The following is a 22,935-nucleotide window of genomic DNA, read 5'->3' as shown; positions in this document are numbered from 1 at the left end:
GTTTTGAGAAGGGTTCTGTTCATTTCACATTCCTTTTGAAATGCGTCTACGTATTTGTGTGGGTTCACCTTGGAACTGATGTGGTTATAAATCAACGTTATGGAGAAAGCTGTGTTCTTTTAAAATGAGTGAAATGTTAAAAAGATAGCCCGTTAGAGTGCACGCTACGAGCTGTTTTCATTAATTATTTCTGTGAGGGGTTTCCATCTAGACAGGAATGTGTTAGTTTAATAATAATAAATCTTGCCCGACGGTGCATGGTAACATGTGCTTTTAATTAGTGACTGGCAACTATTTGCCTTTGAAATGAAAAATGTTAAAATGAAAATGTATGTTTTTATAAATGTGAACTTAAATACAATGTTGAAATGTATCTGCTTATGTTGTTTTACAAATTATTTCTCTTTGACAAATGGACCCTAAATAAGTGAAATGTCTTGCCTTTAGTTGAGTTAGTTGGCTTTTTACAAAAAAAACTGGAGTTTTTTTTTTTAATTGGCAATGCACTGTAACAGAATTGTTTTTGTTAAATTCGAGCTTCTGTTAGTTACAAAATAAGGCAGGAGAAATTTGTTTTTTGACCTTGGCAGACAAGCTGGTCTGCGCAGACGAATTTTTTTTTTCATTCTGCAAGTTTCGATCACGTCCCAGTGTGTTATGATGGGCTACAATCCAATTTTCTTCCGCGCACGGCTTGTTTATTTAAGGGCGGGGTGGCCTGCTCTTCCCTTGGAGTTAGTTAGTTTGATGGGCCTGGACTTCTCTGACCAGGGAAAATGGGAGGCTTGCAGTGCCCTGCTGATGCTGTCATCATTTGGCAGTACTCCAAATTTTGTTTTTTTTTCACATTGTAAGCATGGCTCTTGCCCTGAAGGGTGGGACTGGCTTAGTTAGGATTAGGGTATGTTAGGCCCCACTCAATGTTACTAAAAGTTAAATTTTGAATGTTTTAATTAATTAGGATATTTTCTTTTCAATAATGAAAGGCACCCGGGGTGCTTTTTAAATGGAAAATTTTATTTTACAAGAATAATGATACTTCTTCTCTTGTTTCTAGGATGGCTGCAGTTGGGGTGCGTGCGTGCGTCTGCCCACTCCCTTTATTTGTTTTAGCTTTTTATTTTCATGTTATTATTTTAGTTTATTTTTTTGGATGATGGAACCAGACCAGACCAGACCAGACCAGACCGGGTGATGGATGGCCACATTGGAGGAAGTACCGAGGATGCAGGGTGGTGGCCTACACTGAAGAATTTGGACATTAAATAATCCCTTGGACAATCAGGCCCCACTTTTGAAGCAAAAAAAAAAAAAAAACGTGTCACCTATTATGACTAAGTTATTTAATTCCCTGGCCTGCAATTTTGACATCACTACATGCAGGCCCCACTTTTAAAAAAAAAAATATGTCACCTATTATAGTTTTTCCAAATGAAGGACTTTTTTCAATGATGGTGCGCACATGTGTTTCACCGTGCGATTTAAAATGTTTTTTGTTGTTTTAAGCTTGATGTTACATTAGCTATCTTATAAACATGGGGTGTTTTTACTGTTCTTATATTTTCACCTTGATTGATTAATGGGTGGTTACCTTAAAATTTGGATTGTTCTGGGTAGAGTGTCTTTTAGTATGATTATGTATTAATGTTTGCCCAGACCTTGCAACTGTATTTCTCAGATTTCACTTTAAATTGACAAATGTCAGCAGGTAGGCCTCATTTAGGCCTATTGTTATTTTCATCTCACATACTAGCACCTACACCATTAGTTTCATGTGTCATCATTAGCTTAAGTTGCCTATAGTACGTAAGGCTCATTTAGGCCCTTTCTTGTTCTCTCATTAGAAGTTGAAACACATTTAGTTTTTAAGTTCACAACTGTAGGTAGGCCTTATTTAGCCTTAAGTTGTCCGAAGTAGGCCCATTTAGGCCCCTTGCTGTTTTCATTCAACACATAAGTCCCTACATCACTAGATTTCACCAGTTATCATTAGAAGTTGAGGAACATTTAGTTTGAGGATGCTTTGGTTAGTTTCTGTTGTTATCAGATCCAATCTCAGATATGTTTCAGCATTCAAGTCAAGGGTGCTTTGATTTGTTTTTAGGTTTCTATTCCCTACAATTGAGTTTCAGGTGGAATTTTCTTGAGTTGTCATTGTTTTAGGGAGTTTTTAGGTCTTGATTTGTTGATAGATTGTGTTGATGTTTGTTTATTTAGATGTTATTGTTTGTCAGATGTTCGCAAGATAAGGATCTAAGGGTGGATGGCAGAGATATTTAGCAGTGATATAGATCTTAATCTTGTTCACATCTAGGATAGGTATTTTTAGCCTATGTTGGATAGATTATGTTGATGTTTGTTTAGATGGTTGTTGTTGTTTATAAGATGCTCGCAAGATAAGGATCTAGGGTGCAGTGTAATGGCAGGGTTTTTGGCTTTATTTAGCAGTGATAATAGATCATTATTCTTGCTCGCATCTAGTATAGGCATTCTTAGCCTGTGTTGGCCCTTTTAAGCCCTTTTTCCAGACCTAGAAGAGGATAGCTGCTTAATATGCCTTTATTCTTGACTTTAACCTGTCTATTGCCTATTGGCTTTGACATATTAGACATATTGGTATGGTTTATGTAGGTATTCTGACAGAGCTAAGGAGCATTTCACCCCTTTCAGGCCTAAAGCTAGAGAGACTCCATCTTGATGGAAGCAGAGAGGCTTTTCAGGGCAAAGGCGAAGTTTATAGTTAAGGCTGTTTTCCACTTGGAGAGAACCGGTCTGGGCCAGCCCTTATCGGTAGGCTGTATTATTCTCTGTGTAGAAGACACAACAAAAGGCCGGCCGGCTGGTGTGTGTCCTTGATGCGAGGTGATGCAGAGACCTGGTAAGCGGTGGGCTGATGGATGGAACTTTCCATGAGGAAACAGCATTCTATATTTGTGAAGTGCAGAGGCGGAGTCAGTCAGTCAGAGGGGAGTCGAGGAGAGAGTCAGTCAGAGGGCAGTCGAGCAGAGGAGAGTCCAGCAGAGAGGAGAGCAGTGGAGTGGAGTTGGCAGAGAGAGAGAGAGGGTTCAATCTGGAGAAGAGCTGAGTTGAATAGTGAGCTGGAACTGAAGGAAGCAGTCAGAAGCAGTTGTTTATCAGGAGGAAGTGTGAATAGCTGGAGTCTGAAGTAATGCCTTTTAGAAGAGATAGAGGAGAGCTCGTGGATTAACCTATGGGGGCAGATGAATTGGACATTGGCGCAGAGATAGAACGACTAAGATAGTAGAATGAACGGTGATCAGAGCGGCAGGAACCATTAAAGAGTGAAGACGCAAGGTGGAGAGACAGTTCGTGTGGGGAAGAGGAGTCCAGAGACAGAGCGATCAGCGCAGAGGTGTACCCAAGAGTGCAGGAGAGAGAGAGAGCATGAGATGAGCCAAGGCACAGACGAGAGAGGAACCCAGATGACAGCTAGAACAAGACTTCACACTAATCAGGTGATATTGTTTTCATCACATTAGCTACACTTAATCTTTTCCCTTTCAGCGGAGTGTTCCTGTTATGTGTAATCTTTTCTCTTTCAAGCGGTGTGTTCTACCTATAGTCTTTGTTAGATTTGCATAAATGTTTATATTACTGTAATAAAACCCCCCCCCCAGTTTATAACTAACTGGTGTGTAGTCCCTATTCTTGTTCACTAAAGGTAAATGTATCTCCTAGGTAGTTGCTGCATGAATGGATGAGTAATCCCAATCAGGTAAGTGGTGATCACATAAATAGGGAGTGAGTGGACCTTTGATGCCAAGAACAGGTAATACATAATAATCTGAAACCATATCCAAAGTTATTATTGTAGTTTCATCCCGAGTAGACAGCTGAGATAATATCCCAATATATATATATATATATGTATAGGTGTTCATAGGAATGTGGTCGTCGTTGATATGCGGCGTTAATGAGAGCGCTGGGGAGGATTACCAGCGTGTAGGGCTGCCGGATTGCGGCCCGTGTGTAAGTGAGAGCGTTGGGGGGGATTACCAACGTGGAGGTTTGCCGGATTGTAAACCGTTTGGAAAAGGAGAGCACTGGGGCTGCAGACCCACGTGTGTAGACGCACCAGATTGTGTGTCAGATCTGCCCTAGGGTAGAACGGTCTGGGTCAGGGTGGCCGCGAGACCAACTGATGTGAATAAGTGTAGTGTAGGGTATGGATATCCCTAGTAATCAGTGAGTATTCTTAGTATCCCTATAGATTTAGTGGTGTTCTTAATAATATGAGCTTGTATATTGCGAGTTCCCTATCCTCAGGTAGGTACCAGGTGCCTGGATATAGAGGAGTCCTGAGGACGGAAGGTGAGTACGTTTTGGCTGGGTCACAGGGGCCCCTGGGGGCTGATCCCATCTAAACAGAAAATCCAGCCATTACACCCGCTCTGCAATGCGCTGGTGATCATCTTTCAAGAGGTTCAGGTCTGTCCCTATGGCATTGATATTCCCTTTGAGTGCCTCATGAGACAGTGACAGCCTGCATGATATCACAGAGCATGAAACAATCTTGAGTACCACCCGGAAGGAGAAGCTGGGGCTCCATCACCTCCCATCATGCTTGTCATCGCCATTGGTCCAGGGGTATCAGGCTCACGCTTCTTGTTCACTTTCCCTGTGGTTGTCCGTGGGCAACGTGAGAGTGCATTCCTCCTAAGAACCCCTTAAAGTACCCGTGCAATTGTTGTGGACTGTTGGCAGGGCTGTGCCGCCTGGTCCTCCTCCCGGGAAACAACCATTATAACGCATGCATTACAATGCATGCTTTAACCTGCATGCCATTGCGACAACAATGGCTGTTGTAGGGGGTATAAGGTGTTAGAAGGTGTTAGAAGAAGGATCTAAGGATATTCACACTTCGCACTTCGCAGCACCCAATGCTGGTTTGCCAGAGGCCACCACCGCTAGGCCTCCAGCGAATGTAACTGGTGCGGAGTTGAATTCCCTCACATTCAGGTTGTGGCTAGCAGGACATTTTCCAGGTCATCCTTCACCTGCCAAACTCTGGGATCAACGTACAGCTTCACCAGGCATGACACGCCTGTCTCCCCTGCTGCAGCAACCCCAGTTGGACTTGCAGCAAGGCACATGAGGTTCAAGGCAATCCCAGTTTGTGCCAAAGTCAAGCGCAGGCATCATGCGGGTAAACTACCAGACAGTGCTCTCAGGACCAAAGAACCTTAGGCGCTCTCTTAATCATTCCACATTGTTTTCCTCCCGGGAGGCGCTGGAATCATCTCTGCTCCCGGCCTCCAATACATTCACACACATGCCAGCAAGATCACCCCAGCTACACCTCAGTGTATCCACCAGGATGGGTTCTGCCAGCCAGCAAATGGCAGTTCAGTTCCCACCAGTGAAGTCACCAGTGCAACTGCCCTAGGTGCATTTAAGTTCTCCTGTGTTTTAGCAGTGTGCAGGCAGAGGGATGAATAGCTTCTGTTGGAGGGGGAGGGCGGGTCTGCCATCACACCTCCTAAGACCCCGCATACCTCTGATCTGGGTATCAGGCTGCCCAAGGTCATGGCACTTCAGGCTGCACACTAGTTCCCCTCCCAGTTCGTTTCCCCACCGTTCTTGTGTCGCATCGGCACTCCAGGCTGGGTACAGGTTCAGAGCTGTGGGGTGTCACTGCTTGGAAGTACCTGCTGTCAGACAGTGTCACAGTCCGTCCGCACAACTTAGGACTCCACTCAGCCTCAGTCTTCGTTGTTGCCCACATCTGCCATTTTGTGACCACCGCGTGCAGTCAGTGTGGGTAGCTGATTGGCCCCCTCAGGATCGCCAAACAGTGGGGCATAAAGGTGATGTCAGCCGCCCCCAGGCCTCTAAGTGTCTGCAGGATGATAACAGATAAGGGTTACCTTGCCGGAGATCCGATGGAGCATGACTTACTACATTGCCACTTGGCCACGCCCCTCAGACGATTGGGTTGTTGACACTGTAAACTCCATGCTCTCAGAGCTGGAAAATCATACTGTTTTTGAAAGTGAAGAACTGTACCTAACTTCTGCTAATTATGGTAAATGGTTCTGTGATCATCATTAACAACATTAATATTTACATTGAGCTAGTGTTGAGCTAGTGTTCAATGCACACCTTTTAATTACACGCAATGGGAACATTATCCGACTCCCCCATCAGGAAGTTAAAAAACATATTGGGGTAAATTCACATATTTTTCTGCCCATGGTACATTAGACTTAAAATATTTTTCTTTTAAAATTGTCCCCACACGAGCAAAGAAATATGTGCTGACACAAACCAAGCTAATATATACGGATGTTATTTGTCAACCAATTAACCGTGTAAGGCTATGAATTTTGGAAGGATATCATTGAAATGAAATGTATTTATGGTACCAAACATTGGCAGGTTCAGGGAACTGACCCCTTATTTAGAGCCTGCTTAATTCTAACACCCATGAAATCTCTAAATGCCTGAGTTCAACAGACTACTGGTTTAAGATTTGCTAAAATTAAAGACATAACTTCACCCAATAGTTCTACTATTGCCCCATTTGACTATTAGCAGCATTTAACAAATTACAGTGTAGAACAGCTCAATAGCATGGTGCAGAATGGTACATTTAACTCTACACTTTCAGTGTCCAAATGGGTTGTTATTGTGGCCAGTGCAGATCCAACCCTTGTTATCCCTAGTTTCAACACTCAGGGATAGTCACCACCTATTCGGTAGGGAAATTGTGCCAACAAGGGTTGGAACATTCCACACTGTCTGCAGTAAAACAACATCTCTCCCTCCTATTGGAAAACATGGACCTATCTGATTTCTTGTTGAGTCCTAAATCACTGTGTTCTAAAAGATTTTTTATGCAACATACAATGAAATGTGGAAATTGTCACAAATGGTAGCAGTTGCACGTGTAAGGTAAATTGAGATAAAGTACTTGCTTTTGATGATAACAGCATAACTACTTCTCACATTTACTGTTTGAATAACGTTGTGTTAACTGTTATCAATATTATGCAAAATGACATGTTTTTTTCATACCATGGGCAAAGTTAGCTTAGATCTGTAATGCTGTATAGTTGGACACTTCAGGTCATAAAAAATAGCTGCCATGGCGTTACTTAAATGCAACTATTCATGCCTTTCAACTTGACACATAAACAGCTACTCATGGCCAAAAAGGATTCCACTTACACAATATTACACATGTAGAAGTTAGAGCAACTGTCATTTACAGTGGCTGAGACACCCTCCCCAGTGTGACTGATACAAAGCGTAATATCTTTGCCAATTTCAGCATTCCAGTTCACATCTTGTATAAAACATTTCCCAGTAGGTCGATATGAGGCCCTGGAAGCGATCTTGATTCACAAGTTTTGATCCCTTCCTTTTGATTACTGATGTGACAGTGCAAATAGAGAGGTATGCCTTACTGGCAGTTAATGCAACTCTTCTGTCGGTCGCTTACTTCTTTGAAAACACGTTACCATTCATGGAGCATGTAATATTTCGGCAGAAAATTTGGCCTGTTTTCTAAAAGGAATACCAGTACCTTCAATTCTATGCCTCATTACAGTCCAATGGCAGTTATTTGATGCTAAGCGATCAAGACTGTTGTGGAATGAAGGTCGGAATCCAGTATGTTCTTTATGTTTTCCCAGAGAGTGAGTGACCTGCTGCAGTAATGTGCTTTTCTCCCCAATGCATGCACGTTTTGATAGTTTGTTTTGGCCTTCAGTTCCAACTTTGAAGGCAGATCTCAACAAGGTAAGAAGACTCAAAGCCTTATTGTTTCAAAAAGCTGTGGCATTAACATCTGCCCAAAAAACCTTTGAACTGCAGGTTGCAATGACATCCATTGAAATACAGGCCCTTTTTTAAGCCAAAATCTGCTGCTGCATTTATGTGAGGTTGTATATCAAATCTTTAATGTTTCCAATACCTCTGGTATAGCACACTTTTTTTTAGCAATTGGGACTGGTTTAGTCAGTACCTTCTAGAAAATCTTTAGAGACATACCGGCCTTCATACATTCCCTGGATTCTACTGTTTTTGAAAGCATACTCTTGGTGTTATTCATCAATTGTGGAATTTTGCTTCCATCTTTGCTACTCCGCACATTTTTTTCTGTTTTGAAGCCTATTGGTAATGGAACTGCCACCGGTCCAGCTGTGCCACGAGCACATGATCCAATTCTTTGGAATCCTCTCTGCTCCAGGAACTGAACACTGACTGATCATTGTCATTCCAACCTGCCTGGTTTACTTGTGTACAACCTATGTTTCATTGTCTATGGTGTCCCTTCAAGTGGGCACTTGATGTTTGCCTTGTGCTGCAATTTCCTATTCCTGTGGACATGAACCTGTTGATGAGTCCAATAACGACCCATTTCTGGAGTTGTGCCATGCACTTGCAATTACTCCGAAATGCATGTATGAGCTACTCCCTGTAGGAGAGATGGGTGCTTCGGTACCAGAATTTCCGAACTCCAGTTCTAATGACATGAATGCAGGACAACAGATTACTTCCTTAGCATTGGCTGATAACGCAGACCATATCTTTTCTTTGGAGCCTTTAAAAAATAGAGCTATTGAGGAATCATTGCTGCAAAGACTGAATCCATTCTGGATTCACTAAACATTGATCTTGTGGTGGAAATTTTGGGTGCCTCCAGCTCAACCTAATTTAAACCCCTTTATAAAATGTTATTGTTTCATTTTCCATTATGCCTATAAATTACAATTTTATGCTTATTAGCATCACATTGACTTTGCTTGGCTTGTGATTTTTATTAATATGTTAGTCGCTAATTCACTATCTAGACCAAGAAGGGGGTGTAGTGATTCCCCTTCTGGGTCCACTTTGGCTCCTCCTTAATTGTGCGTATTGGATGTTTTAGGCTGCTTCTGCTTTGCCCAGAAACACATAATACATTTATTTTCATAACATTATTTTAGGAATACACTGTGCATGTTGCTTGTTATTGAGTGATTCTTCTTGGGATTCAGTCTCCACATTTTATCCAAGGTTGCCTAGAAAATATAGCAGCGTAGTATGTTTTTTTCTCAGCTCGGTAAGCAGAAACTCCTAAACTTTTAGACATAACACAGTAGCACACCTGCAGCTTTCTAACACAGTAGTTCTTCTCATATAATTATAAACTGTGTCTCATATAGACCAGGGCAGTGAACTCTGCTCCGTTTGCGGACTTTGTGGAATTTCCCACACTCCGCATGGCATTCGGAGTTTGCGCTGAAAATCCAACGTTAGACCAACTTCCAGCGAGGTTTCTCAATGCGGGCGGTCGTGGATGGTCACTACTGCTCGCATTGAGAAGCCTCCAATCGCATTGAGGAAGCTGCCACTAGAGTAGAATTTCTAGTAGAGTGGCAGAAAGGAGCAGCGCCCTCTTGAACTGCGTGGTGCATTTGCACTGATTTTACAGCACAGGATAAACACCAGATACAAAACATAATCAGCAACAGCACAATGTAATAAACTCCGCTGCTTGTGGATCTCTGTGTAGCGCTGCAGAGTTTTTTCTTCACTTTGTGGAGCTCTGCGGATTCCGCTCAGGCCGAGTCCTGACCCCTTGAGGGCAGAGAGGAGAATTCTGGCAAAGAGACCAGTCAGGGAATGAATGTCTGTAGAGACTGTCTTGCATCCTTGGATAAACAGAGTTTGCACCCATGATGCAGGCCACCTAACCACATACCCCAGGTATTGGTTCTGTTCCAATTTTCAGAGAGCACTTGTATATCTATATATCCCGTTGCTCACACAGTAAGGGTAGGCTTAGACAGATAGATAATTTGCTATGGTTGGCATGTTTACTTTATGCAGTCTGATAGTAATGCTAATTACACTGTGTAATGCTGTCCAATAATCACAAACCACAGTTGATGGACAGAATGCAGAACAATGTCATACATTCACCCCAGTACAGAGATCTGGGCCTAAATCCATTGTTTTTTTGCACTCCACACCACCCCAGTTCAGACATGGCCATATGCAAATCAGCTTTGACCCTGTGCCTCATGGGAACAGTCCAACCCAAACTGCCAAGCCATGTCTTTCCTCGACCGGAATCAAGCATCCTAGGACCGATTTCTGGCTATTAGCCGTCTTCAGCCAGGATAACTTGACTCCAGTGGTGTGGAGAGCATGAGACTCACGTCTGAGCAAACCCATCCCACTCGGGGTTAAAAATGCAAAAACCACAGTTGATGGACAGAATGCAGAACAATGTCATACATTCACCCCAGTACAGAGATCTGCGCCTAAATCCATCTTTTTTTGCACTCCACACCACCCCAGTTCAGACATGGCCATATGCAAATCAGCCTTGACCCTGTGCCTCATGGGAACAGTCCAGCCCGAACTGCCAAGCCATGTCTTTCCTGGACTGGAATCAAGCATCCTAGGACCGGTTTCTGGCTATCAGCGATCTTCAGCTAGGATAGCTTGACTCCAGTGGTGTGGAGAGCATGGGACTCACGTCTGAGCATACCCATCCCACTTGGGGTGACAAATGCAAAAACCACAGTGGATGGACAGAATGCAGAACAATGTCATGCATTCACCCCAGTACAGAGATCTGGGCCTTAATCCATTGTTTTTTTGCACTCCTCACCACCCCAGTTCAGACATGGCCATATGCAAATCAGCCTTGACCCTGTGCCTCATGGGAACAGTCCAGCCCGAACTGCCAAGCCATGTCTTTCCTGGACTGGAATCAAGCAGCCTAGGACCGGTTTCTGGCTATCAGCCGTCTTCAGACATGTTAGCTTGACTCTAGTGGTGTGGAGAGCATGGGACTCATGTCTGAGCATACCCATCCCACTCGGGGTGACAAATGCAAAAACCAGAGTTGATGGACAGAATGCAGAACAATGTCATACATTCACCCCAGTACAGAGATCTGGGCCTAAATCCATCGTTTGTTTGCACTCCACACCACCCCAGTTCAGACATGGCCTAATGCAAATCAGCCTTGACCCTGTGCCTCATGGGAACAGTCCAGCCCGAACTGCCAATCCATGTCTTTCCTGGACCGGAATCAAGCATCCTAGGACCAGTTTCTGGCTATCAGCCGTCTTCAGCCAGGATAGCTTGACTCCAGTGGTGTGGAGAGCATGGGACTCACGTCTGAGCATACCCATCCCACTCGGGGTAACAAATGCAAAAACCACAGTTGATGGACAGAATGCAGAACAATGTCATACATTCACCCCAGTACAGAGATCTGGGCCTAAATCCATCATTTTTTGAACTCCACACCACCCCAGTTCATTCAGACATGAATGCCAGAAACCGGTCCGCTGAAGCTTGTTTCCGGTCCAGGGAAGGCATGGCTTGGCAGTTCGGGCTGGACTGTTCCCATGAGGCACAAGGTCAGACTGATTTGCATATGGCCATGTCTGAACTGGGGTGGCAGAATGGGCTAAAGAACGGTGATGGATTAAACTCAGATCTCTTGACTGGGTGTGAGTATTTAATTGGTTCAGCTGCTTCGTCTATCACCACCCCCTTTTGTACCGCTTTGTTCACCATAAGTTGGCAGGATGTGCTCAGACGTGAGTCCGTTGCTCACTTTGCCACTGGATTCAAGCAAGCCTGCCTGAAGACGGCTGAAATGCCAGAAACCGGTCCTCGGAAGCTTGTTTCCGGTCCAGGGAAGGCATAGCTTGGCAGTTCGGGATGGACTGTTCCCATGAGGCACAGGGTCAGACTGATTTGCATATGGCCATGTCTGAACTGGGGTGGCAGAGTGGGCTAAAGAACGGTGATGGATTAAACCCAGATCACTTGACTGGGTCTAAGTATTTGATTGGTTCAGATGCTCCGTTCATCACCACCCCATTTTGTACCGCTTTGTTCGCCATAAGTTGGCAGGGTATGCTCAGACGTGAGTCCCTTGCTCACTTTGCCACTGGATTCAAGCAAGCCCGGCTGAAGACGGCTGAAATGCCAGAAACCGGTCCTCGGAAGCTTGTTTCCGGTCCAGGGAAGGCATGGCTTGGCAGTTCGGGCTGGACTGTTCCCATGAGGCACAGGGTCAGACTGATTTGCATATGGCCATGTCTGAACTGAGGTGGCAGAGTGGGCTAAAGAACGGTGATGGATTAAACCCAGATCACCTGACTGGGTGTGAGTATTTGATTGGTTCAGATGCTCTATCCATCACCACCCCCTTTTGTACCGCTTTGTTTGCCATAAGTTGGCAGGGTATGCAAAGACGTGAGCCCCTTGCTCACTTTGCCACTGGATTCAAGCAAGCCGGGCTGAAGACGGCTGTAATGCCAGAAACCTGTCCTCGGAAGCTTGTTTCTGGTCCAAGGACGGCATGACTTGGCAGTTCGGGCTGGACTGTTCCCATGAGGCACAGGGTCAGACTGATTTGCAAATGGCCATGTCTGAACTGAGGTGGCAGAGTGGGCTAAAGAACGGTGATGGATTAAACCCAGATCACCTGACTGGGTGTGAGTATTTGATTGGTTCAGATGCTCTATCCATCACCACCCCCTTTGTTACCGCTTTCTTTGCCATAAGTTGGCAGGGTATGCTCAGACGTGAGTCCCTTGCTCACTTTGCCACTGGATTCAAGCAAGCAGGGCTAAAGACGGCTGAAATGCCAGAAACCGGTCCTAGGAAGCTTGTTTCCGGTCCAGGGAAGGCATGGCTTGGCAGTTCGGGCTGGACTGTTCCCATGAGGCACAGGGTCAGACTGATTTGCATATGGCCATGTCTGAACTGGGATGGCAGAGTGGGCTAAAGAACGGTGATGGATTAAACCCAGATCTCTTGACTGGGTGTGAGTATTTAATTGGTTCAGCTGCTTCGTCTATCACCACCCCCTTTTGTACCGCTTTGTTCACCATAAGTTGGCAGGATATGCTCAGACGTGAGTCCGTTGCTCACTTTGCCACTGGATTCAAGCAAGCCTGCCTGAAGACGGCTGAAATGCCAGAAACCAGTCCTCGGAAGCTTGTTTCCGGTCAAGGGAAGGCATAGCTTGGCAGTTCGGGATGGACTGTTCCCATGAGGCACAGGGTCATACTGATTTGCATATGGCCATGTCTGAACTGGGGTGGCAGAGTGGGCTAAAGAACGGTGATGGATTAAACCCAGATCACTTGACTGGATGTAAGTATTTGATTGGTTCAGATGCTCCGTTCATCACCACCCCATTTTGTACCGCTTTGTTCGCCATAAGTTGGCAGGGTATGCTCAGACGTGAGTCCCTTGCTCACTTTGCCACTGGATTCAAGCAAGCCCGGCTGAAGACGGCTGAAATGCCAGAAACCGGTCCTCGGAAGCTTATTTCCGGTCCAGGGAAGGCATGGTTTGACAGTTCGGGCTGGACTGTTCCCATGAGGCACAAGGTCAGACTGATTTGCATATGGCCATGTCTGAACTGGGGTGGCAGAGTGGGCTAAAGAACGGTGATGGATTAAACCCAGGTCGCTTGACTGGGTGTGAGTATTTGATTGGTTCGGATGCTCCGTCCATCACCATCCCCTTTTGTACCGTCCAATAATCACAGCACACTTGCTTCATGATATACTATGATAGTTTCATTAAATGTACTGTAAACTTTCTTTGTGCCCGTCTTCTGTTTACTATTGGCATGTTTGAGTCAGAAATGAAAGGTGATCTGTTGCCATGGTTCTCTTGAGGACTAGAAGGTCATGTCCCAGGTTGACAAAATCACCTGTTACTCTGGATAGGTTAGGAGTTTAGATGAGGCACTGTGAGCTAGCTTATATTTGGACCAACAGGCACTGATGTGGTAAAGAGACACAATCTCTACAGTCTGACGTTCTGTCATCCCAAGACAATGTCCTGCTTTAAAAGCAGAATCCCTGCAAAAATCTTTGAAGCAGAAATCTGGCCAAACTCTGAGGACCGCAGTGTGGTGGAATTTCTCTCCTGTGAGGCTCCAGAAAATGCAAGTGAGATTTAGCATCCTCTAGGGCGATTTTCTGAAAGAGGGCTGCATTCAAGTAGATTTGCTGCAGCCTAAGTAGATTTTTTACTTGAGAGACAGCAAAACCAACTCAAATGGGTGTGCACTCTTGTACAATGCATGGTGTCGTTCATGCTTATATTCAGCGCTGCTCGCACTACAAGCACTAGATTTCAGCATGAGCTGCATAATTTTTGCCCATTAGTGGAACTCCATGGAATCTCTCGGAGTCATTATATAGCTCCATGGAATTCCACAGAGTGAAACCCTGCGAGCTCTGCCCACCCTTAGTCTGGAGCATAAAGCTGATGCACATGTGCCTACAGTCCCCAGGAATATTTAGGAAACTGCAATATCCTGCCCAATGGATCAAAGCGTTTAAGTCTCCCAAACAAGCAGCATGTACATCAGCATTGCATGTGCATCATGTAATGCGTATTTGTAAAGCACACAACTTACCCAGGAGGGTATCCTGGCACTGAAGAAGGAGCTGTATGCTCAGAGCCAGGGTCAGGGCTAAGTGAAGAGCCAGGTCTCCAGTTTCTTTCAAAATTCAAAAACTGAGGCAGCAGCTCCAGGTGATTTCAGGCTTTAGGAGCGAAGTAAGGAAAGGCATGACTATTCTGGTTCTGTGTATGACAGGTGGGTGTGTGATTAGGAATCCAGCTGAGCAGAGATGTCTAGTAGGCTTGTGGAAGTTTATGCACTTGTTGAGATAGGTAGGGTCTATACTGTGTAAGGTCTTGTATGTGTGCATGAGAAGTTTGAAGGGTGCTCATTCGTGTATTGGGAGCCTGTGGAGCGATTTGGGGTGCAGGGTGATGTGAGTACTGAATGAGAGGTTGAGTCAGGCAGCTGCATTTTGTATGATCTGGAGTCTTCTCATCAGTTGAGCATAGATTCCAGCATAGAGTGTGTAGCTGTAGTCCAGCTTGCTGGTATTGAGGGCTTGGGTGACAGCTCTGCAAGTGTTGATGGGGAGCCATTTGAAGATTACCTTGAGAATCTTGAGTGTGCATTCACTTGGCCGGTCATGAAGAGTTGGTTGATGATGGCCATGGTGAGTTGGTTGTTGATAACTATTCCCGGCCCCTTTTGCATGGGTTGCCAGGATAGGTGTGGATCTGACTTCAGCAGGCCACCAGGTGGAGTTCAGAGTGAGATGTCTTTACTGAAGATTACTAATTCCGTATTGTCTGTGTTGAGCTTGAGGCAGTTGCTTTTCATCCATCTGGCCACTTCAGTCATGCAGGAAGAGGAAGTGGTCTGGATATTTGGCATCTTATTGGAGAGTGAGAGAATAATCTTGGGTCATCAGCATAAGATATGATGTTGATTCCATGGGCATGGATGGTGCTGGTGGGTCGGGTCATGGTGGCATTGAACAGAGTGGGGCTGAGTGAGGATCATATTGGGCCTCCACAGAAGATTCCCATGGCATCTGAAGTGAAAAGGGGCCACGCTAATTACAGTGCAGCCTGTCAGGAAGGAGCAAAATCAGCAAAGTACGGGACCTTTGTGAAGCCATTAGATGATAAGGAGGAAGAAGGTGCCAAAGACTGCAGAAAGACTGCAGAAAGATCCAATAGGATGAGGGCTGCATTGTCACCATCAAGCACATCTGATGATATAGCCAAGGTCCAGGCAACAACAAACATAATTACCTAATCTCAAAAGGACAAAGTCACCTCTCTTGATAACAGCAAACTAATGGGTTGTTTATGTGAAGATGTCACTTCCCGTTTGACTGAGCATCCATCATATTATCCTTCATAGCAAATTGACAAGAAAAATAACACAGAGCTAAACATAGCTGTATCAGGGCCAAAATATATTTTTCCACTTTTATGTTTTTTACCAATTCAAGACAAGCATTTCACAAAAAGGAAAAGAGGACTGTTAGGTCAGGGATATGATCAGCCAATGAACGATATTTATATATCCGTGAAAGGTCACCACTTTGGCCAAATAATAGTTTACCATCCACTGCCATTCCTACTGGATAAAGTAGAAAGCAGTATTAACCCCTTGAAATCTCTGCTGTCAAGTTATGCTTCTCTCACAAGTGTCAGATCCGTGGGATCCTCTTGCTGCTCCTTGCAGCTGGGATGTCTACATCTTTGCAGTTGTAATGTCTTAGCTTGGTCACTGGAATGAATGTATTTGGGTCTCCCAGGCAAAACATTTCAGCTAATCCAAACTATGCTGCCCACCTCATATCAGCCACGAGACACGCTCACCACATCAAAACTCCTCTAGAGCCTTCTGAAAGTCCCCTTAAGAAATGTCTGACTTTAAAGAACTATGATAAGACTAGTATACAAGTTTCCATACAACTCAGCTCAAGATTACCCCTCTCATAGGTTCCATCTCTGTCAATCTGCCAGACACATCCAATGCCTCTCCAAATGAGTCTGACCATCTGTTTATTCATCTGTGAATGTTTGTGAGGATGACCCGTCTTTGTTCGAAGCTTGAAGATGTGTAGCAATGTACCCCAGAACCTGCACCTCGAACCTTACATCTTGAAATTCTGTGAAGGTTTGAAGACACACTTTTACTGTTGTGTGCATAGTAGATCCCTAAAGCTGTTCTCTCTCTGCACTGCATTAGGTGTTGATGTGTGCTGGATGTCTACAGAAAAAGCCCTGAAGCATGTGTTAGGAGACAGAACAAGATAGAATAGAAACTAAAAGGCCAAATAAAACAGTTTCCACTGTATCTGTTTCTCCTGCAGGTCCTATCTCTCCATGAATCCCTGGATCCCCTTTGTCTCCTGAATACAATGAAAAATTGAGAGGACACACTTTGATAAAAATAACTGTGAGGTTCAAAAAGCTAAAGCAAGAAAGAGTAGCATCAACTTTCAGTTGATAATAGATGAATGCATCTGCAGGCTGAAAGGTCTTGCATGCACCAGGGCCCTTATTTATGAGGCCTTGCGTCACTTTTGCGCCGCCAGTGCGTCACTTTTTGTGACGCACCAGCGGCGTACAAAATGCGCCTTGTTGCGCCATATTTAAAAAGTGGCGCATCTAGGTAGATGCGTCACTTTTTAAACCCCTGCGCCACGTTATACCTGCGTCAGGTATAATGTATGCAGAGGGGGCGTTCCCCCGCAAAAAGCCTCGTAATAGTGACGCAGTGAAATCTATGAGATTTCACTGCGTCACTTTTAGGATGCTGTTGCGTCAAAATCTTGCGCCTGCCTCACAGCAGGCGTAAGACTGACGCAGGCCCTTTCACATGGGGCTTGCCTCATGTGAAAGGACGCATTGCTGGAGTTGCGTCACTTTTGTAACACACTCCAGCAATGCGTCACTTTTGCGCTTACAGATGCGTCAGAAATACTGACGTATCTGTGAGTCCTTGCGACATGATGCGTCATACATTAAATTTGATGCATCATTGGTGTCGCAAAGAGTGGGCAGTGAAAAGTGACGCATCGCTGTTTTCACGCAGCGATGCGTCACTTTTCATAAATGAGGCCCCAGGTGTTTTTTTTCCTTGCCAGGGGGGAAGCTTTTATTTTCTCTGTATCAATTTGCTTAAAAAAGGCCAAGATAGTAAATAGAGTTAGAATGTGATAATCTGCCCACCAAGAACACTTGACGGTGCTGGGGCTCCCTGAGATCAACCCTTTCCTGAACAAATACAGGGTATGGGTGGCATGTTGGCAATCACGGGTAAGGCATATCTTCTCTACTACACAGTATGGAGAAAATGTAATATGTTTTTCTTTCCCATAACATTAAATGGCCTGATTCCCAAAGGACCTCCACACTCGTGGGATTTCTCATTGTTGAGATTCCAACCGAGTGTAAAGACCACTTTAGGACTGTGGGGCCTCTACCACGAGTGCAGAGGCCCTTTATGAATCAGGCCCAAAATGTTTTAGAATCAAACATTGTTGAATTGGTTCCAATGCAGAATGTACTGTAAGATGTGCTTCATTCATTATCAAATTGGTGGATCTCTTGAAGAGATAGTTTTTAATTGCAATGCTTATTACCATCAAAGGAAATTGTGGGTTGTTGTACCACTGACTGAGACAAGGGTCTCATGAAAAGGTAGGATTGCCAGGTCAAAGTATGCCTTTAAGTGGGTAGCGGGAGCCTAGAGAGTCACTTAGATTTAATATGTGATTCTCCTGCTTCACTAAATCGAGCAGTTCACCAGCTGCATTAAGAAGGGGGGGGGGGGTGACTTACCCACAGGTTAAGTTCTCAAATTCAGAAACTTAATTTCACGCAGCATTTACATTAAAGAAGTATGGAAATTAAGGCAGAATAGTCCGATCCATGGTTCTATACAGTTATTGGTTGTTGATAATTTCTTGTTTTCATGTTTGTGTTTCTAAACTTGTATTCTACTGACTTGCAAACAGAGAAGGTGTGTAGTATGGGATCAAGTACTTGTGCTGAATGGTGTGTTGAAAAACAATAGAATAGAAGTGATGGAGGACGCAGTAAATGTGACAACATCTTTTGTGTATCTGGTGAGATAAACAGTAGCTGTGATTTTGCTGTTGAATTAATGCCTGATATATCAGCCCTGTTTCTGGCATTTTTTTGTTCATATTGTGGAACTACTATTAGTGACAACAGATGTTCTCACATCTGGATTTACACGAACAAGTCTAACCCAAAACTGCATCCACAGCACATAGAGTGCCGCTTACCATTCACTCCTGGGGGTCCTGGTTCTCCCTTGACACCCGGCGCTCCAGGAAACCCAGGACAGCCTTGGAGAACTGCCACCTTGTCCTGCTCACCCAGGCCAATAATCTTTATATCTGAAGAAAGAAACAAGCATCGATGAGGAAAACATTGCTTGGAGATCTTCCCAGGCTGTAGAAAGTTCATTAATACAGAAGAATATCACAGGCTATGTATAAACCCTTTCTATGAGGTCAGACGTGCACCATGAACTGCAATGATTGGGCGAAACAATGTTTCTGCAAAGCCACACATGGTATTCAATATTACTTTACAAACTATTACATATTTTGGGGTAACTGTGAGTGTCAAGCAACTGTCACCCCAACTGCGGCTGCTCTTTTTATACCGGGCAGGAATCTCTGGGCTGGTAATAAAGCAGTGGCGGCTCCTTTCCTAGGACTGAAGGTACCCTGCGTGCAAACGTTTTAGTATGGATAAAACAAACTTTCAACTCGTAGGTTTTCTTGCCCTGCATGGGGGTCATTCTACATTTTCATGACTATATCTGTCATGCCTCACACAGGGCAAGATGGCCATCGCTACGACCTTCATTTTCAGATGAATAGACATTAATAAAATATGTTGGACATATTATGTAATTCGAGACAGGATGAATTAAGAATTGATTGGTCTAAAGGATAATTGGTCTTGTTGAAACTCACCTGGACACGTGTCCGCAGCATGGCAAACCCCTGCTGCCATCCACCAGAATACGATCATGTGTACCGGTGTGAGTCGCGTCATGGCTCCTGTGGATCGCCTTAAGAGTTTGGTCAGTCTCCCACCTAAGGTCTTTTATTCTCCACCCCAAACCTCTGCGCGTGAATGTATACAGTAAGAAGGGCTTAAAGTCCAATGATTGTGATCAGCTATCTGTAGGCCGGTAGTCTATATTGACGAATTCTCCATTTTTATCTCATCTTGCTCACATTCAATTGGTCTCTGTGGCAGGCTGACTGCAACATTCGACCTTTGCTTCCACTTTCTTGCAGGCTCTGCAACTTTGATCAATAATGTTACAAAGCAACAACTGTGCTTGTGATAAGTGCACCTCACAGCGCCAGACACTTAAAAAATACTCGGTTGAAGGTTGGATCTGTGCATGACAGTGACCCCTTGACAGAGATAAAGCCTTCTTGCAGGACCACACTTACACCTTCAGACAAAATGAGAACCGAAGGGAATGGGGTGTAACCACTGTACAGTTTACTTGTGAGGTTTTAAGGGAAAATATTGATGCCCATAATATCTACATGCACCTATATTGACTCTAGCATGTCGATCCGCAACATATCAATGTAAGCATACATTAGTAAGTATAGATCTACTATTCTTAACTCCACATCTACTCACCTTTAGGATATGGTCGACCTCGATATTTTGTAGTAGTATCAGTGCAGGTTGATATGATAAACTTGATGTTTAGATAGAAGTCCAATTAGGTATGGTTTGGTGCAGGTTCCAGCTGATCTGGACATGTAGATTATTTTATAGTTTGATGTGGGTTGATGGTTGCCTGTGTTAAGAAATACAGTCCCTCCACAAGGACAACAACTAATCAAGTAATCGTGCTACTTGGGACAGCTTATGTTATACCTTATCCCAATATTCAAGCTGATGAAACAAGTTACTTCTCTCTGTCTGTCTGTCTCTCTCTCTCTCTCTCTCTCTCTCTCTCTCTCTCTGTCTCTCTCTCTCTCTCCCCCTCTCTTTCTCTCTATCTTTTTCTATCTCTCTGCCACCCTCTCTCTCTCTAAAGAGAGGGGTGGTGGAATTTGAAGATTAAGGGCGAAGGTGGAAGGAAAGGACAGGGCAGTCCTGTCAGAAGGAGGTGGTGATGATAGAAAAGTCATCAGAAACATAGCCCAGGAGTAATTCCTGCTTTAACATGCTACTTAGGGCACCTAACATAATCAGCTTGGGATAGTACCTTGGCTCCCAGTTCAGGCTCATACTCGCAGTGCCTATCGTTGAGACTGGGATCACAATTACTGTGAGGGGACTCTTAGAAGCTTAGGCTTCTAGGTGAGTTGCCATGATCTTCTTGATAGATGCTTTGGTTACCATGTGTTCTCTCACTGGATGTTGAGTGGTAGCCAGTAGGACAGATGGCTGAGAGTATAGATGAAGGATGAGTGGTTCCTGTTATTCGGAGGGTATCATAGTACCCGATGCAGTGTTAGGTATTGAAACTTAAACAAATCTTTCTAAAAACCCACAGTTGGAGTAAAAGTACTCCGAGACTCTCTGATATGAGTGAAGTGTATTTGGAATAGAATTCCACACCTAAGTAACAAGGTTCTTGTTGGAAGTTGGCCTGGCATATGCTGTCCACTATTCTAGTGGGCACCTTGCACCAGTCAAAACGACCCCTTATTGATGGTCGGTTAAATACAACCTCGTAGAAAGCTATCCTAGTGGTAGCTGTGGAGAGTACCCTGCAGGCTAAGTCTTGAAGGAATGTAAAGCAGCTTGTTTTACCAGTCTATAATCTCGTGAATGACAAATTAAAGGAGAACCACACCAGGTATATATATATAAAATATATGTATTTATTCTAAATACATCCCTCTAGTCTCTTTATGAGGCTAGAGGCAAAAGTACATTCAGTAAACTTATTAGCACACAGTAAATTAGCACAATATACGTTGATCTCTAGGGGCTTACCAAACCATATATCAATAAAGTGGTATAAGACCCACGACTTGCATTGTTACATGGCCTAGAGCCTCTAGAACCGCTGTGGTTACCAGGAAGCACCCAAGGTAGTGACACAGGGGACCCACGGGGGACGCGTGCAATGTCTAAACACTGCCGTGAATCACCGTTAACTTTAATGGGAAAAGGTGCTGTTGCAAATTCAAAGATAAAGGACACTTAGAAGAGGACTTGGAGAAAACCCCTTTAGAACTACACCCATGGGAGCACTGGAGTACTCGAGTTACCTCACCCAGGGAAGCCGGATGCATAGGTGTCTTTTGGTGTCGGGTTTCGTCGTCGTTTTCAATGGCGATCTGCTGCAGAGTGCTGCTGGCGTCCAAGAGGAAAGTGCCCAGAGAGATTCAAGCCTGTATCAGCGATGTGAAGAACCTGAAAGCAGAGGGAACAGAGTCTGGGTCACTAGCCAGTGACCAGGAGGGCAATGAGCAGAGACCCACCAATGTTGGGTGATATCAGGTGAAGAAGGTGAAGCTTGACTCTTCAGCCACAAGGTCCTGGAGATGTCGTCAATGACCAGGAGCTGGATTCAAGCTGTCCCACAAAGGATGTCGAGTGCTGCAGTGTCGGTTCCCGGATTGGACCAACAAACCTTGGCAACAGCAACCCACGCAGACAGCAGAGATAGGATTTGGTGCAGACCAGCAAGGTCTGGGTGACTCACCACTTGGTAGGGAGTCAGGTCACATCTGGAGCAACCAGGGAAACATAAGGAAAAGTAGAGTTACCTTCGAGGGGACCCACCAGTCGACTGACCAGAGATCGCAAAGGGGCATCAAGCAGAAATGCTAGAAGCGGGCTCGCGGAACACTCGCGGGGTGTAGGCTCACAATCTTTGGTGCAGATGGTGCTCAGGGCTTAGACTACAAGTAGCCCAATGCACAACTTCGGGAAGGCTCGGGAAGTTGATGCACTAGCAAATGTGCACTGTGTCCAGGAGTTCCGGTCCCACGTCTCTCGTGACATGAAGGCTGCGGGTCTCAGCTTTGCTGGGATCTCGTGTCGGCCTCTGAGAAATATAGAAGTCTGTGTCCTGCTACGCAAATACTTCGGAGTCCGGCGGAAGCTTCGGAAATGCAGACCGGCAAGATGCTTCTTTGGTGCCTGTTGGAACAGGGAAGTCACTCCTTGGCCCCAAGGGAGATTCTTCCGTCTTCTAGTTGTGTAGAATGTCGAAGTTCCGGGATATATGTAGCAGAGTTTTGTCCAGGTTTAATCTGAAGTCCTAAGGACTGGGGTCCCATACTCTGTGGACCCACCTATGGGAGGGCCAGGAAACAGGGGTGGTTACACCCATTTCCTTTGTCCAGTTTCACACCAGAGCAGGAGCTGAGCGCCCCTGCAACTGGTTTGAAATGGAGTATGCACAGAGACACCAAGTGTGCCCCCAGCACTGTCTGAAAAGCACTCTCTGAGTGCCCCCACCCATCCCCAATTCACTAAATCCTGTCTGGGAGGTGGTTACACCTCCCTGTGACAGGAAACCTATTGTCCAGGCCTCCTCCTGCCGGAGTTTCGTCCAGCGCAGGA

General features: G+C 44.9%; 1 protein-coding gene across 1 annotated transcript in view; it reads right to left on the bottom strand.

Moving 5' to 3' along the window:
• The window catches only part of LOC147710453 (ficolin-1-like), a 300,012-nt gene extending 280,551 nt beyond the window's left edge, over positions 1–19,461 (bottom strand). The window contains exons 1-2 of the mRNA XM_086921140.1: positions 19,350–19,461; positions 18,648–18,761 (exon numbers count right to left, since the gene is read on the bottom strand). Coding sequence (XP_086777266.1) covers positions 18,648–18,761; positions 19,350–19,431 — 196 coding nt within the window. The 5' untranslated portion in view covers positions 19,432–19,461. The remainder of the gene's footprint in view (positions 1–18,647; positions 18,762–19,349) is intronic.
• Between the last annotated feature and the right edge of the window lie 3,474 nt (positions 19,462–22,935).

This window comes from Lissotriton vulgaris, chromosome 5, assembly GCF_964263255.1.
Source record: "Lissotriton vulgaris chromosome 5, aLisVul1.2, whole genome shotgun sequence".
In the NCBI taxonomy this organism is placed as follows: domain Eukaryota; kingdom Metazoa; phylum Chordata; class Amphibia; order Caudata; family Salamandridae; genus Lissotriton; species Lissotriton vulgaris.
This window is presented reverse-complemented; position numbering and strand designations above follow the sequence as displayed.